This window comes from Heterodontus francisci, unplaced genomic scaffold (assembly GCF_036365525.1).
Source record: "Heterodontus francisci isolate sHetFra1 unplaced genomic scaffold, sHetFra1.hap1 HAP1_SCAFFOLD_518, whole genome shotgun sequence".
NCBI lineage: Eukaryota > Metazoa > Chordata > Chondrichthyes > Heterodontiformes > Heterodontidae > Heterodontus > Heterodontus francisci.
In genome coordinates this window covers 134,256-150,101 of record NW_027141084.1, presented here as the reverse complement: position 1 = coordinate 150,101, position 15,846 = coordinate 134,256, and the positions used below count along the sequence as shown (strand labels likewise).

General features: G+C 52.3%; 1 protein-coding gene across 1 annotated transcript; it reads right to left on the bottom strand.

The window, feature by feature from the left end:
• Positions 1-1,172: 1,172 nt before the first annotated feature.
• Positions 1,173-7,215, bottom strand: tufm (Tu translation elongation factor, mitochondrial). The gene is given in 10 exon segments (XM_068026570.1): positions 1,173-1,867; positions 2,343-2,462; positions 3,546-3,697; positions 4,473-4,577; positions 4,786-4,918; positions 5,217-5,381; positions 6,169-6,273; positions 6,765-6,853; positions 6,856-7,017; positions 7,152-7,215. Coding segments are annotated over 10 exon segments (1,266 nt in total). The 3' UTR covers positions 1,173-1,696.
• Between the last annotated feature and the right edge of the window lie 8,631 nt (positions 7,216-15,846).

The following is a 15,846-nucleotide window of genomic DNA, read 5'->3' as shown; positions in this document are numbered from 1 at the left end:
GGTGGTGAGCTGCTGCAGTCCGTGTGGGGTAGGTACACCCACAGTGCGGTCAGGAGGCGAGTTCCAGGATTTTGACCCAGCGACAGAGAAGGAACAGTGACATAGTTCCAGGTCAGGATGGTGTGTGACTTGGAGGAGAACTTGCAGGTAGAAGTTGCGGGCTTGGGCGGCGCTGTCGAAGGAGCCTTGGTGAGTTGCTGCAGTGCATCTTGTAGATGGTACACACTGCTGTCACTGTGTGTCGGTGGTGGAGGGGGTGAATGTTTGTGGATGGGGTGCCAATCAAGCGGGCTGCTTTGTCCCAGATGGTGTCGAGATCCTCGAGTGTTGTTGGAGCTGCACCCATCCAGGCAAGTGGAGAGTATTCCATCACACTCCTGACTTGTGCCTTGTAGATGGTGGACAGGCTTTGGGGAGTCAGGAGGTGAGTTACTCACTGCAGAATTCCCAGCCTCTGACCTGCTCTTGTAGTCACAGTATTTATATGGCTGGTCCAGTTCAGTTTCTGGTCAATGGTAACCCCCAGGATGTTGATAGTGGGGGATTCAGAGATGGTAATGCCATTGAATATCAAGGGGAGATGGTTAGATTCTCTCTTGTTGGAGATGGTCATTGCCTGGCTCTCGTGTGGTGTGAATGTTACTTGCCACTTTTCAGCCCAAGCCTGGATATTATCCAGGTCTTGCTGCATTTCTACACGGACTGCTTCAGTATCTGGAGTCACGAATGGTGCTGAACATTGTGCAATCATCAGGGAACATCCCCACTTCTGACCTTATGATTGAAGGAAGGTCATTGATGAAGCAGCTGGAGATGGTTGGGTCTGGGACACTACCCTGAGGAACTCCTGCAGTGATGTCCTGGAGCTCAGATGATTGACCTCCAACAACCACAGCCATCTTCCTTTGCGCTAGGTATGACTCCAACTAGCAGAGAGTTTTCCCCCTGATTCCGATTGACTCCAGTTTTGCTAAGGCTCCTTGATGCCACACTCGGTCAAATGTTGCCTTGATATCAAGGACAGTCACTCTCACCTCTGGGTGCAGGGTTTTAACACTGTTAGGACTTGCCGTGCAACGCCTGGGGCCTGTTTTCTCCGCACGGCCGACACTGTGGGGCGGGGGGAAACGGGAAACAAACCACATTCCCGCTGACTCGGAAAAGCAAACGCCTTCGACCTTTGCCTGACTTTATTGTAAAAAATAAACCAACACGAGATGCTTTAAATTAAACTCGGCAGCGACATAGAGAGAAAGGAATCTGTAAAGTCACATCAAAAAAAAAACACAACGTGGTTGGGGTGGGGGGGGAGAGGGGGGAAGGAAGAGGAGGAGAGAAATATACAATGACATTTTTCAGTATTGCTGAAAATAGAAACATGTTGTCGAAGCTTTTGGTCGTGCACTCATCAGGACAAGTTGTTGTTTTCTCTTACATTGGTTATTCTCGTTGATTGTCCTGACGAATGCAAGACGAAAGCCTTCGACAACACGTCTCTATTTTCAGCAGTACTCAAATGACTACATTTTTGAGTGTCACACAACTCCCTACATTTCCCCGAATTCCAACCCCAACTCCCCCCCCCCCCCCCCCCCCCCCCCACTTTACCACGAGCCGTCTGGAATGGGTGATTACGAGGGCGATGGAGAGGCTTCGCGGGGCGAGGGGAAGGGGAGACGCGGAGGGAGTGCAAGAATCAGCCCCAATTCAGATTGTCCTCGGGTCTGCTCTCCAGGACAGCCGTGACCAAGCCGGTTCCGATGGTGCGATTTCCGTCACGCAGCGTGAAGCGCTGCCCCTTCTCGAGGACCATGGGCTGTCGGAGTGTGAGGGTGAGGGACGTGTCTTCGCCTGGCATCACCAGCTCCTGTAGGGGCACCGGGAGAGAAAACACAACAGAACGAACGTCAGGGAGCTCAGGGTTTTCGGACCTCAGCACGCAGCGGGTAAAGGTTCACTCCCGCCTGGCACGGTACGGTCCGGGTGTTTGTGTGTGTGTGTGTGTGTGTGTGTGTGTGTGTGTGTGTCAGCTCCTGTTGCATGTACAGTACACACAGCGGGTAAAAGGGAGTGATTCACTCCCGTCCGGTACTCTACGGTCCGCGCACATGCTTGTGTGTGTGTGTGCGTGTCGAAGGCGAGGATAGGCAGTCAGAGTCACGGATCAGTCACAAGCGCGTGGAAAGGAGGAACCTGTTCGAGGGGCTGAATGGGCCTCCTCCTGTCCCAGCGTTGCTCCCGACGGGCCTGTGTTTGTGCGCGAGCGCGCCAGTCCGGACTCGCAGCCGGATCGTGGGAGAGGAAGGAGCCGATGCCGGGGGCCGGGGCCGCGCAGCCATTACCTTGCTCTTTGGAAGCTCCACGCGACAGGCCATGTCCCAGGTGAGGGAGAACATGACAGGCATGAAATTCGTGACGAAAGGCTTGTGACGGCCGCCCTCTTGCTTGCTCAAGACGTAAACCTACGGAGTGGAGGGGGTGAGGGGGGGAGAGAAGGGGGGAGAAAGGTGAGTGCAAATGACCCTTGCTCAGCTTCGTGCCGACCCGACGTTTCAATTCTCCCTGGGGGTCCTGGGCGAACGGGAATGAGGGGATTGTCCGATGAGGAGAGATCGAGTCGAACGGGCTGATAGAGTTTAGAAGAATGAGAGGGTGATCTCATTGAAACGGATAAAATTCTGAAGGGGTTTTGACAGGGTAGATGCTGAGAGACTGTTTCCCCCCCCTCACCCCCGGGGCTGGAGAGTCTCGAACACTGGGGGAGGGGTCACAGTCTCAGGATAAGGGCTCGGCCGTTTCACACTGAGATGAGGAGAAATTTCTTCACTCGGAGGGTGGTGAATCTTTGGAATTCTCGACCCCAGAGAGCTGTGGATGATCAGTCGTTCAGTATATTCCAGATGGAGATGGATAGGTTTTTGGGCACTGAGGGAATGAAGGGAATATGGGGGGAGTGCGCGAAGGCGGAGTCGGGGTAGTAAATCGTCCGCGATCCTGTTGAATGGGGGAGCAGGCTCAAGGGGCCGAATGGCCTGCCTCCGGCAACTATTTCCGATGTTTTTAAAGACGTCGAGGCCTCGGAGGACATTTACTGGAATGGTAGCAGCAAACGAGGGTCTTCAGTTGATGCGGAGAGACTGGGAAAAGCTGGGAGTGCTCCCCACACAGCGGAGAAGGTTAAGGGGAGATTTAATCGAGGCGTTCGGAATCGGCAAGGGAGGCCGGATTTCTGCCGGCAATGAGTCAGTGGCCGGAGGCAAAATGAGGAAGAGGAGAGTAATTCCTCCACTTCGGAGGGGTCGTTAAAGGTCTGGAACCGGCTGACAGAGAGGGCGAAAGAAGCAGGCACGCGATAGGATCTTCCAAAAGGCAACGGGCGCGAACGTGAAGGGGACGAAGTTGCGGGAAATCAGGGGAGTGGGACGAAGGTGTATAGCACGGGCATGATGGGAGGAATGGCCCTTTCTGTTACAAGACTATTATTCCGACCCCTCGTTACTTCTTAGCTGCGCCCCCTGCCAGCCCACCGAAGTCTTAGTTCTTACCTGTGCCTCCACTTTCTGATGGGGTTTAATAGATCCCGGTTTGCACAGTATCATCCCGCGACGCACATCCTCCCGCTTCAGCCCTCGCACCAGAGCGCCGAGATTATCACCGGCCTCCGCCCGGTCAAGGTTCTGGTGGAACATCTCGATACCTGCGAGGATCGAGAAACAAAAAGAGAAAGTCACCACCCCCCACCGTTTTGGCGGACGCAACACCGAGACCTTGCTGAGAAAACGCCCGGTACACTAGGGAAGTCTTCATATCCGGTCGCGCTCCCTCAGGCCGAGGCCCCAGCACATTTGTCCCCCCCTCCCTCCTCCCGCTGTGGGGACGCCCACCCCCCGCCCTGTTAGCACGCCCAGCTCCTTGCTAAACAGGCCACGTTCCACACCCTTCACGGCAGCTCACCGGGGTCAGATGCGGCTTAATGGGCGGCACCCTCTCTTGCCTCGAGGGTCACAACGTCGTAGGCTCGAAGCCAGACTCCTCCCGCTGCCCCCAAACACACACACACACTCCCGAGCCTCAACACCCCCAGAAACCAGGTTGTCGAACGCTGGCACTGAGGGAGCTCCGCACTGACGGAGGGTCAGCACCGAGGGAGTGCCGCACTGTCGGAGGGTCAGTACTGAGGGAGCGTCGCACTGTCGGAGGGTCAGCACCGAGGGAGCGCCGCACTGTCGGAGGGTCAGTACTGAGGGAGCGTCGCACTGTCGGAGGGTCAGCACCGAGGGAGCGCCGCACTGTCGGAGGGTCAGCACCGAGGGAGCCCCGCACTGTCGGAGGGTCAGCACCGAGGGAGTGCCGCACTGTCGGAGGGTCAGTACTTAATTGGCTCCGAGCGACTTGGGGATGTCTCGACGGGCGATCGGAGGCTTTGGGATTTTGCGAGATGTGTGAAAGGCATTGCAGGAAGATTCATTCACCTGTCACGACTGATCGGAGATTCTTGTTGTGTCCAATGAATTCACAATCGTCACCTTTCTTAATCAGCCCTCGCTCCAGGGTCCCAGTCACAACTGTCCCTCGACCTGGCAGAGGAGAGAGAGGTGGGGAGAGATACGTAAGGGGGGTGGCTCCTTCTGACACCGCACTCCCCCCCCAAAAGCACTCGGAGGCAGATCAATCGCTGACTCGCAACTGGTCTCATCAGTTCTCATCGACAACTTGGGGAGAGAAATCGGAGACAGATCGTGGGGACCCGTACCCCGGGGAGAGTCGGTGCCCGGTGCTGCATACCTGGGATGGAGTAAATCTGTTCGATGGGGAGCAGGAACGGATGTTCAAGGTCCCGATCCGGGAGAGGAATGTAGGTGTCGACGGCATCCAGGAGCTTGAGGATGGAATCCCGTCCGATCTCCACATTCCGATTCTGGGAAACACACAGGAGGAGGAGAAATGGTCTGAGTGAAGGCCTGGGAGAGGGTGCGGAGGAGGCTGACCCTTTACCGTCCCGGGCACCAGGGTTTACAGTTCGTGCGGAGAGACTGGGAGAAGCTGGGATTGTTCCCCTTCGAGCAGAGGAGGTTAAGGGGAGATTTAATCGAGGCGTCCAATTCACAAGAAGGGGTTCCGACAGAGGAGATAGGGAGGAGGGTGTGGGGGGGGGGGGGGGGGATGGGTTAACAGACACCGGCCACTGTACCCAGAGCAGGCTGAATTCCACTTACCTCGAGTGCGCAGAGGGCAGAGCCGAGAATCACCGGGGTATTCTCACCGTCATACCCGAATTCAGTGAGCAGCTCCCGCATTTCCAGCTCCACCAAGTCTAACATCTCCTGGTCCTCCACTGCATCAGCCTTGTTAACATACACGACTATGTGCTGCACTCCGATCTGTGGACACGGGAGACAGAGGATACCAGAGGTAAGGGGGTGAACGAGGGAGGGAGGGAGGGAGGGGCGTACTGACCCTCCGACAGTGCAGGGACCACGGGAGGTCGGGTCTCTGCCGGATGTGCATGGCGGGCTCGAACCCTCGACAAGAGAGAGGGGGGGGGAGAGACAGAGGGGGGGGAGAGACAGAGGGGGGGAGAGACAGAGGGGGGGAGAGACAGAGGGGGGGAGAGACAGAGGGGGGGAGAGACAGAGGGGGGGAGAGACAGAGGGGGGAGAGACAGAGGGGGGGAGAGACAGAGGGGGGGAGAGACAGAGGGGGGGAGAGACAGAGGGGGGGAGAGACAGAGGGGGGAGAGACAGAGGGGGGAGAGACAGAGGGGGGAGAGACAGAGGGGGGGAGAGACAGAGGGGGGGAGAGACAGAGGGGGGGAGAGACAGAGGGGGGGAGAGACAGAGGGGGGGAGAGACAGAGGGGGGGAGAGACAGAGGGGGGGAGAGACAGAGGGGGAGAGACAGAGGGGGGAGAGACAGAGGGGGGAGAGACAGAGGGGGGAGAGACAGAGGGGGGAGAGACAGAGGGGGAGAGACAGAGAGGGAGAGACAGAGAGAGAGAGGCAGAGAGAGAGAGGCAGAGAGAGAGACAGAGAGAGAGACAGAGAGAGACCCCTGACTGCTGCCACCTTGTACAAAGGCAGTCAAGACGACTGGGCCGGCACATTCGATGGACAGTGGAAGGGGATGCAATCCCCCACCTCCTGCTACCCCTCTCCCCACCCCTGCTCACCTGCTTCGCGAGCAATAAGTGCTCCCGTGTTTGCGGCATCTGCCCGTCCGTTGCCGCAACAACCAAGATGCAACCGTCCAGTTGCGCCGTTCCTGTAATCATGTTCTGTGGCGAGAGAGAGAGAGAGAGAGAGAGAGACGGTAAATTAAGGACGCGTGAAAGTGGACGCAGGCTGCACGACTGGCACAGTTCTTGCCAGGCCGCGCAGCGGGTCACCTTGTCCCACGACGGGACATGATGGTTACGTGAGCGCTGGCAGGCACGGGACAGTCAGAGTTCAATTGCAAACCTGCCTGGGACAGTCAGAGTTCAATTGCAAACCTGCCTGGGACAGTCAGAGCTCAATTGCAAACCTGCCTGGGACAGTCAGAGCTCAATGCAAACCTGCCTGGGACAGTCAGTCCGAGTTCAATTGCAAACCTGGCTGAAGGGAAATCCAGGTGCCCCATCCCCCCCACTGCACCACCCCAGCAGCCCCCGGACCCACCCGCGCCCTCCCCGCCCCACAAAGTGGTACACAGTGCCAGGGTGACCTCACCAGTGGTTACCGCAGCTCTGCAAGGCCATGAGCGCTGGCGCCCGTCAGCAAGCCTCACCTTGACGTAGTCAGCGTGCCCTGGACAGTCAGTATGGGCATAGTGCCTGTTGGGGGTGGTGTACTCCACATGAGAGGCATTGATGGTGATCCGCGAGCCTTCTCTTCGGGCGCATTGTCGATGTCTTCGTACTTCTTGAACTGGGCGCCTCCGGCATCAGCCAAAACTGCGGGGTTGGGAGGCGGGGGAAAGTGAGGAAAATCGGAGCAACAGGATTCCCAAGTAAATATCGCAATGGGCCACCTCAACGTCGCTGGTCACACCCACCAAAACTTACATTTCCCCAGTCACCGGCTCCATCGCTCAGCCCTCCCTCACAATCTCTGCGACCCCTCCGTCCCGCTCCTCCCTCCCTTCCGGCTACACACCCCGCACCCTCTTGCTCACCCTGCACACTCCCCCCGGACTTCCTGCTGTCCCCTCCCTGCTCCTTCTCCATCTCCATCTCCATCTCGCTGCACTCCCGCACCTCCCTCCTCCTCCAGTGTTCCTCCCTCAGACCTCTCCCCTTGTCCCCTCCCTCCCAACACTGTTAGAAATGTGGGATATATCAGTGTTACAGTGAGGGGTGTGGGACATATCAGTGTTACAGTGAGGGGTGTGGGATATATCAGTGATACAGTGAGGGGTGTGGGATATATCAGTGTAACAGTGAGGGGTGTGGGATATATCAGTGTAACAGTGAGGGTGTGGGATATATCAGTGTTACAGTGAGGGGTGTGGGATATATCAGAGTGTTACAGTGAGGGGTGTGGGATATATCCGTGTTACAGTGAGGGGTGTGGGATATATCAGTGTTACAGTGAGGGGTGTGGGATATATCAGTGTGTTACAGTGAGGGGTGTGGGATATATCAGTGTTACAATGAGGGGTGTGGGATATATCAGTGTGTTACAGTGAGGGGTGTGGGATATATCAGTGTGTTACAGTGAGGGGTGTGGGATATATCAGTGTGTGGGATATATCAGAGTGTTACAGTGAGGGGTGTGGGATATATCAGTGTTACAGTGAGGGGTGTGGGATATATCAGTGTGTTACAGTGAGGGGTGTGGATATATCAGTGTGTTACAGTGAGGGGTGTGGAATATATCAGAGTGTTACAGTGAGGGGTGTGGGATATATCAGAGTGTGACAGTGAGGGGTGTGGGATATAACAGTGTTACAGTGAGGGGTGTGGGATATATCAGAGTGTTACAGTGAGGGGTGTGGGATATATCAGAGTGTTACAGTGAGGGGTGTGGGATATATCAGTGTTACAGTGAGGGGTGTGGGATATATCAGAGTGTTACAGTGAGGGGTGTGGGATATATCAGTGTTACAGTGAGGGGTGTGGGATATATCAGAGTGTTACAGTGAGGGGTGTGGGATATATCAGTGTTACAGTGAGGGGTGTGGGATATATCAGTGTGTTACAGTGAGGGGTGTGGGATATATCAGTGTGTTACAGTGAGGGGTGTGGGATATAGAGAGTGTTACAGTGAGGGTGTGGGATATCTCAGTGTTACAGTGAGGGGTGTGGGATATATCAGTGTTACAATGAGGGGTGTGGGATATATCAGTGTTACAGTGAGGGGTGTGGGATATATCAGTGTTACAGTGAGGGTGTGGGATATATCAGTGTTACAGTGAGGGGTGTGGGATATCTCAGTGTTACAGTGAGGGGTGTGGGATATCTCAGTGTTACAGTGAGGGGTGTGGGATATATCAGTGTTACAGTGAGGGGTGTGGGATATATCAGTGTGTTACAGTGAGGGGTGTGGGATATATCAGTGTGTTACAGTGAGGGGTGTGGGATATATCAGAGTGTTACAGTGAGGGGTGTGGGATATATCAGTGTTACAGTGAGGGGTGTGGGATATATCAGTGTTACAGTGAGGGGTGTGGGATATATCAGAGTGTTACAGTGAGGGGTGTGGGATATATCAGTGTTACAGTGAGGGGTGTGGGATATATCAGAGTGTTACAGTGAGGGGTGTGGGATATATCAGTGTTACAGTGAGGGGTGTGGGATATATCAGTGTGTTACAGTGAGGGGTGTGGGATATAGAGAGTGTTACAATGAGGGGTGTGGGATATCTCAGTGTTACAGTGAGGGGTGTGGGATATATCAGTGTTACAGTGAGGGGTGTGGGATATATCAGTGTTACAGTGAGGGGTGTGGGATATATCAGTGTTACAGTGAGGGGTGTGGATATATCAGTGTTACAGTGAGGGGTGTGGGATATCTCAGTGTTACAGTGAGGGGTGTGGGATATATCAGAGTGTTACAGTGAGGGGTGTGGGATATATCAGTGTGTTACAGTGAGGGGTGTGGGATATATCAGTGATACAGTGAGGGGTGTGGGATATATCAGTGTAACAGTGAGGGGTGTGGGATATATCAGTGTTACAGTGAGGGGTGTGGGATATATCAGAGTGTTACAGTGAGGGGTGTGGGATATATCCGTGTTACAGTGAGGGGTGTGGGATATATCAGTGTTACAGTGAGGGGTGTGGATATATCAGTGTTACAGTGAGGGGTGTGGGATATATCAGTGTGTTACAGTGAGGGGTGTGGGATATATCAGTGTGTTACAGTGAGGGGTGTGGGATATATCAGTGTTACAATGAGGGGTGTGGGATATATCAGTGTTACAGTGAGGGGTGTGGGATATATCAGTGTGTTACAGTGAGGGGTGTGGGATATATCAGAGTGTTACAGTGAGGGGTGTGGGATATATCAGAGTGTTACAGTGAGGGGTGTGGGATATATCAGTGTTACAGTGAGGGGTGTGGGATATATCAGTGTTACAGTGAGGGGTGTGGGATATATCAGTGTTACAGTGAGGGGTGTGGGATATCTCAGTGTTACAGTGAGGGGTGTGGGATATATCAGTGTTACAGTGAGGGGTGTGGGATATATCAGTGTTACAGTGAGGGGTGGGATATATCAGTGTGTTACAGGGAGGGGTGTGGGATATATCAGTGTTACAGTGAGGGGTGTGGGATATATCAGTGTGTTACAGTGAGGGGTGTGGGATATCTCAGTGTTACAGTGAGGGGTGTGGGATATCTCAGTGTTACAGTGAGGGGTGTGGGATATATCAGTGTTACAGTGAGGGGTGTGGGATATCTCAGTGTTACAGTGAGGGGTGTGGGATATCTCAGTGTTACAGTGAGGGGTGTGGGATATCTCAGTGTTACAGTGAGGGGTGTGGATATATCAGTGTTACAGTGAGGGGTGTGGGGTATATCAGTGTTACAGTGAGGGGTGTGGGATATATCAGTGTTACAGTGAGGGGTGTGGATATCTCAGTGTTACAGTGAGGGGTGTGGGATATATCAGTGTTACAGTGAGGGGTGTGGGATATCTCAGTGTTACAGTGAGGGGTGTGGGATATCTCAGTGTTACAGTGAGGGGTGTGGGGTATCTCAGTGTTACATTGAGGGGTGTGGGATATCTCAGTGTTACAGTGAGGGGTGTGGGATATCTCAGTGTTACAGTGAGGGGTGTGGGGTATCTCAGTGTTACATTGAGGGGTGTGGGTATCTCAGTGTTACAGTGAGGGGTGTGGGATATCTCAGTGTTACAGTGAGGGGTGTGGGATATCTCAGTGTTACAGTGAGGGGTGTGGGGTATATCAGTGTTACAGTGAGGGGTGTGGGATATCTCAGTGTTACAGTGAGGGGTGTGGGATATCTCAGTGTTACAGTGAGGGGTGTGGGATATATCAGTGTGTTACAGTGAGGGGTGTGGGATATCTCAGTGTTACAGTGAGGGGTGTGGGGTATATCAGTGTTACAGTGAGAGGTGTGGGATATATTAGAGTGTTACAGTGAGGGGTGTGGGATATCTCAGTGTTACAGTGAGGGGTGTGGGGTATATCAGTGTTACAGTGAGGGGTGTGGGATATCTCAGTGTTACAGTGAGGGGTGTGGGATATCTCAGTGTTACAGTGAGGGGTGTGGGATATCTCAGTGTTGCAGTGAGGGGTGTGGGGTATATCAGTGTTACAGTGAGGGGTGTGGGATATCTCAGTGTTACAGTGAGGGGTGTGGGATATCTCAGTGTTACAGTGAGGGGTGTGGGATATCTCAGTGTTACAGTGAGGGGTGTGGGGTATCTCAGTGTTACAGTGAGGGGTGGGGTATCCAGTGTTAGTGGGGTATCTCAGTGTTACAGTGAGGGGTGTGGGGTATCTCAGTGTTACAGTGAGGGGTGTGGGGTATCTCAGTGTTACAGTGAGGGGTGTGGGGTATCTCAGTGTTACAGTGAGGGGTGTGGGTATCTCAGTGTTACAGTGAGGGGTGTGGGGTATCTCAGTGTTACAGTGAGGGGTGTGGGATGTATCAGTGTTACAGTGAGGGGTGTGGGATGTATCAGTGTTACAGTGAGGGGTGTGGGATATCTCAGTGTTACAGTGAGGGGTGTGGGATATCTCAGTGTTACAGTGAGGGGTGTGGGATGTATCAGTGTTACAGTGAGGGTGTGGGATATATCAGTGTTACAGTGAGGGGTGTGGGATGTATCAGTGTTACAGTGAGGGGTGTGGGATATCTCAGTGTTACAGTGAGGGGTGTGGGATGTATCAGTGTTACAGTGAGGGGTGTGGGATATATCAGTGTTACAGTGAGGGGTGTGGGGATATATCAGTGTTACAGTGAGGGGTGTGGGGTATATCAGAGTGTTACAGTGAGGGGTGTGGATAAATCAGTGTTCCAGTGAGGGGTGTGGGGTATATCAGAGTGTTACAGTGAGGGGTGTGGGATATATCAGTGTTACAGTGAGGGGTGTGGGGTATATCAGTGTTACAGTGAGGGGTGTGGGATATATCAGTGTTACAGTGAGGGGTGTGGGATATATCAGTGTAACAGTGAGGGGTGTGGGGTATATCAGTGTTACAGTGAGGGGTGTGGGATATATCAGTGTTACAGTGAGGGGTGTGGGATATATCAGTGTTACAGTGAGGGGTGTGGGATATATCAGTGTTACAGTGAGGGGGTGTGGGATATATCAGTGTTACAGTGAGGGGGTGTGGGATATATCAGTGTTACACTGAGGGGGTGTGGGATATCTCAGTGTTACAGTGAGGGGTGTGGGATATCTCAGTGTTACAGTGAGGGGTGTGGGGTATCTCAGTGTTACAGTGAGGGGTGTGGGATATATCAGAGTGTTGCAGTGAGGGGTGTGGGATATCTCAGTGTTCCAGTGAGGGGTGTGGGATGTATCAGTGTTACAGTGAGGGGTGTGGGATGTATCAGTGTTACAGTGAGGGGTGTGGGATGTATCAGTGTTACAGTGAGGGGTGTGGGATATATCAGAGTGTTACAGTGAGGGGTGTGGGATATCTCAGTGTTACAGTGAGGGGTGTGGGATATCTCAGTGTTACAGTGAGGGGTGTGGGATATATCAGTGTTACAGTGAGGGGTGTGGGATATATCAGTGTTACAGTGAGGGGTGTGGGATATATCAGTGTTACAGTGAGGGGTGTGGGATATATCAGAGTGTTACAGTGAGGGGTGTGGGGTATCTCAGTGTTACAGTGAGGGGTGTGGGATATATCAGTGTTACAGTGAGGGGTGTGGGGTATCTCAGTGTTACAGTGAGGGGTGTGGGATATATCAGAGTGTTACAGTGAGGGTGTGGATATATCAGAGTGTTACAGTGAGGGGTGTGGGATGTATCAGTGTTACAGTGAGGGGTGTGGGATATCTCAGTGTTACAGTGAGGGGTGTGGGATGTATCAGTGTTACAGTGAGGGGTGTGGGATATATCAGTGTTACAGTGAGGGTGTGGGATATATCAGTGTTACAGTGAGGGGTGTGGGATATATCAGTGTTACAGTGAGGGGTGTGGGATATATCAGAGTGTTACAGTGAGGGGTGTGGGATATATCAGAGTGTTACAGTGAGGGGTGTGGGATATATCAGAGTGTTACAGTGAGGGGTGTGGGATATATCAGAGTGTTACAGTGAGGGGTGTGGGATATATCAGAGTGTTACAGTGAGGGGTGTGGGATATCTCAGTGTTACAGTGAGGGGTGTGGGACATATCAGTGTTACAGTGAGGGGTGTGGGATATATCAGAGTGTTACAGTGAGGGGTGTGGGATATATCAGTGTTACAGTGAGGGGTGTGGGATATATCAGTGTTACAGTGAGGGGTGTGGGATATATCAGAGTGTTACAGTGAGGGGTGTGGGATATATCAGAGTGTTACAGTGAGGGGTGTGGGATATATCAGAGTGTTACAGTGAGGGGTGTGGGATATATCAGTGTTACAGTGAGGGGTGTGGGATATATCAGAGTGTTACAGTGAGGGGTGTGGGATATATCAGTGTTACAGTGAGGGGTGTGGGATATATCAGAGTGTTACAGTGAGGGGTGTGGGATATATCAGTGTTACAGTGAGGGGTGTGGGATATATCAGTGTGTTACAGTGAGGGGTGTGGGATATATCAGTGTTACAGTGAGGGGTGTGGGATATAGAGAGTGTTACAGTGAGGGGTGTGGGATATCTCAGTGTTACAGTGAGGGGTGTGGATATATCAGTGTTACAATGAGGGGTGTGGGATATATCAGTGTTACAGTGAGGGGTGTGGGATATATCAGTGTTACAGTGAGGGGTGTGGGATATATCAGTGTTACAGTGAGGGGTGTGGGATATATCAGTGTTACAGTGAGGGGTGTGGGATATCTCAGTGTTACAGTGAGGGGTGTGGGATATCTCAGTGTTACAGTGAGGGGTGTGGGATATCTCAGTGTTTACAGTGAGGGGTGTGGATATATCAGTGTTACAGTGAGGGGTGTGGGATATATCAGTGTGTTACAGTGAGGGGTGTGGGATATATCAGTGTGTTACAGTGAGGGGTGTGGGATATATCAGAGTGTTACAGTGAGGGGTGTGGGATATATCAGTGTTACAGTGAGGGTGTGGGATATATCAGTGTTACAGTGAGGGGTGTGGGATATATCAGAGTGTTACAATGAGGGGTGTGGGATATCTCAGTGTTACAGTGAGGGGTGTGGGATATATCAGAGTGTTACAGTGAGGGGTGTGGGATATATCAGTGTTACAGTGAGGGGTGTGGGATATATCAGTGTTACAGTGAGGGGTGTGGGATATATCCGTGTTACAGTGAGGGGTGTGGGATATATCAGTGTTACAGTGAGGGGTGTGGGATATATCAGTGTTACAGTGAGGGGTGTGGGATATATCAGTGATACAGTGAGGGGTGTGGGATATATTAGTGTTACAGTGAGGGGTGTGGGATATATCAGTGTTACAGTGAGGGGTGTGGGATATATCAGTGATACAGTGAGGGGTGTGGGATATATCAGTGTAACAGTGAGGGGTGTGGGATATATCAGTGTTACAGTGAGGGGTGTGGGGATATATCAGAGTGTTACAGTGAGGGGTGTGGGATATATCCGTGTTACAGTGAGGGGTGTGGGATATATCAGTGTTACAGTGAGGGGGTGTGGGATATATCAGTGTTACAGTGAGGGGTGTGGGATATATCAGTGTGTTACAGTGAGGGGTGTGGGATATCTCAGTGTTACAGTGAGGGTGTGGGTATATCAGTGTTACAGTGAGAGGTGTGGGATATATAGAGTGTTACAGTGAGGGGTGTGGGATATCTCAGTGTTACAGTGAGGGGTGTGGGGTATATCAGTGTTACAGTGAGGGGTGTGGGATATCTCAGTGTTACAGTGAGGGGTGTGGGATATCTCAGTGTTACAGTGAGGGGTGTGGGATATCTCAGTGTTACAGTGAGGGGTGTGGGGTATATCAGTGTTACAGTGAGGGGTGTGGGATATCTCAGTGTTACAGTGAGGGGTGTGGGATATCTCAGTGTTACAGTGAGGGGTGTGGGGTATCTCAGTGTTACAGTGAGGGGTGTGGGGTATCTCAGTGTTACAGTGAGGGGTGTGGGGATATCTCAGTGTTACAGTGAGGGGTGTGGGGATATCTCAGTGTTACAGTGAGGGGTGTGGGATGTATCAGTGTTACAGTGAGGGGTGTGGGATATATCAGTGTTACAGTGAGGGGTGTGGATATATCAGTGTTACAGTGAGGGGTGTGGGATATATCAGTGTTACAGTGAGGGGTGTGGATAGTATCAGTGTTACAGTGAGGGGTGTGGGTATATCAGTGTTACAGTGAGGGGTGTGGGATATATCAGTGTTACAGTGAGGGGTGTGGATATATCAGTGTTACAGTGAGGGGTGTGGGATATATCAGTGTTACAGTGAGGGGTGTGGGATATATCAGTGTTACAGTGAGGGGTGTGGGATATATCAGTGTTACAGTGAGGGGTGTGGGTATATCAGAGTGTTACAGTGAGGGGTGTGGGATATATCAGAGTGTTACAGTGAGGGGTGTGGGATATATCAGAGTGTTACAGTGAGGGGTGTGGGATATATCAGTGTTACAGTGAGGGTGTGGGATATATCAGTGTTACAGTGAGGGGTGTGGGATATATCAGTGTTACAGTGAGGGGTGTGGGATATATCAGTGTTACAGTGAGGGGTGTGGGATATATCAGGTGTTACAGTGAGGGGTGTGGGATATATCAGAGTGTTACAGTGAGGGGTGTGGGATATATCAGGTGTTACAGTGAGGGGTGTGGGATATATCAGTGTTACAGTGAGGGGTGTGGGATATATCAGAGTGTTACAGTGAGGGGTGTGGGATATATCAGAGTGTTACAGTGAGGGGTGTGGGATATATCAGTGTTACAGTGAGGGGTGTGGGATATATCAGAGTGTTACAGTGAGGGGTGTGGGATATATCAGTGTTACAGTGAGGGGTGTGGGATATATCAGTGTTACAGTGAGGGGTGTGGGATATATCAGAGTGTTACAGTGAGGGGTGTGGGATATATCAGTGTTACAGTGAGGGTGTGGGATATATCAGTGTTACAGTGAGGGGTGTGGGATATATCAGAGTGTTTACAGTGAAGGGGTGTGGGAATATATCAGAGTGTTACAGTGAGGGGTTGTGGGATATATCAGTGTTACAGTGAGGGGTGTGGGATATATCAGTGTTACAGTGAGGGGTGTGGGGTATATCAGTGTTACAGTAGGGGTTGTGGGAGGTA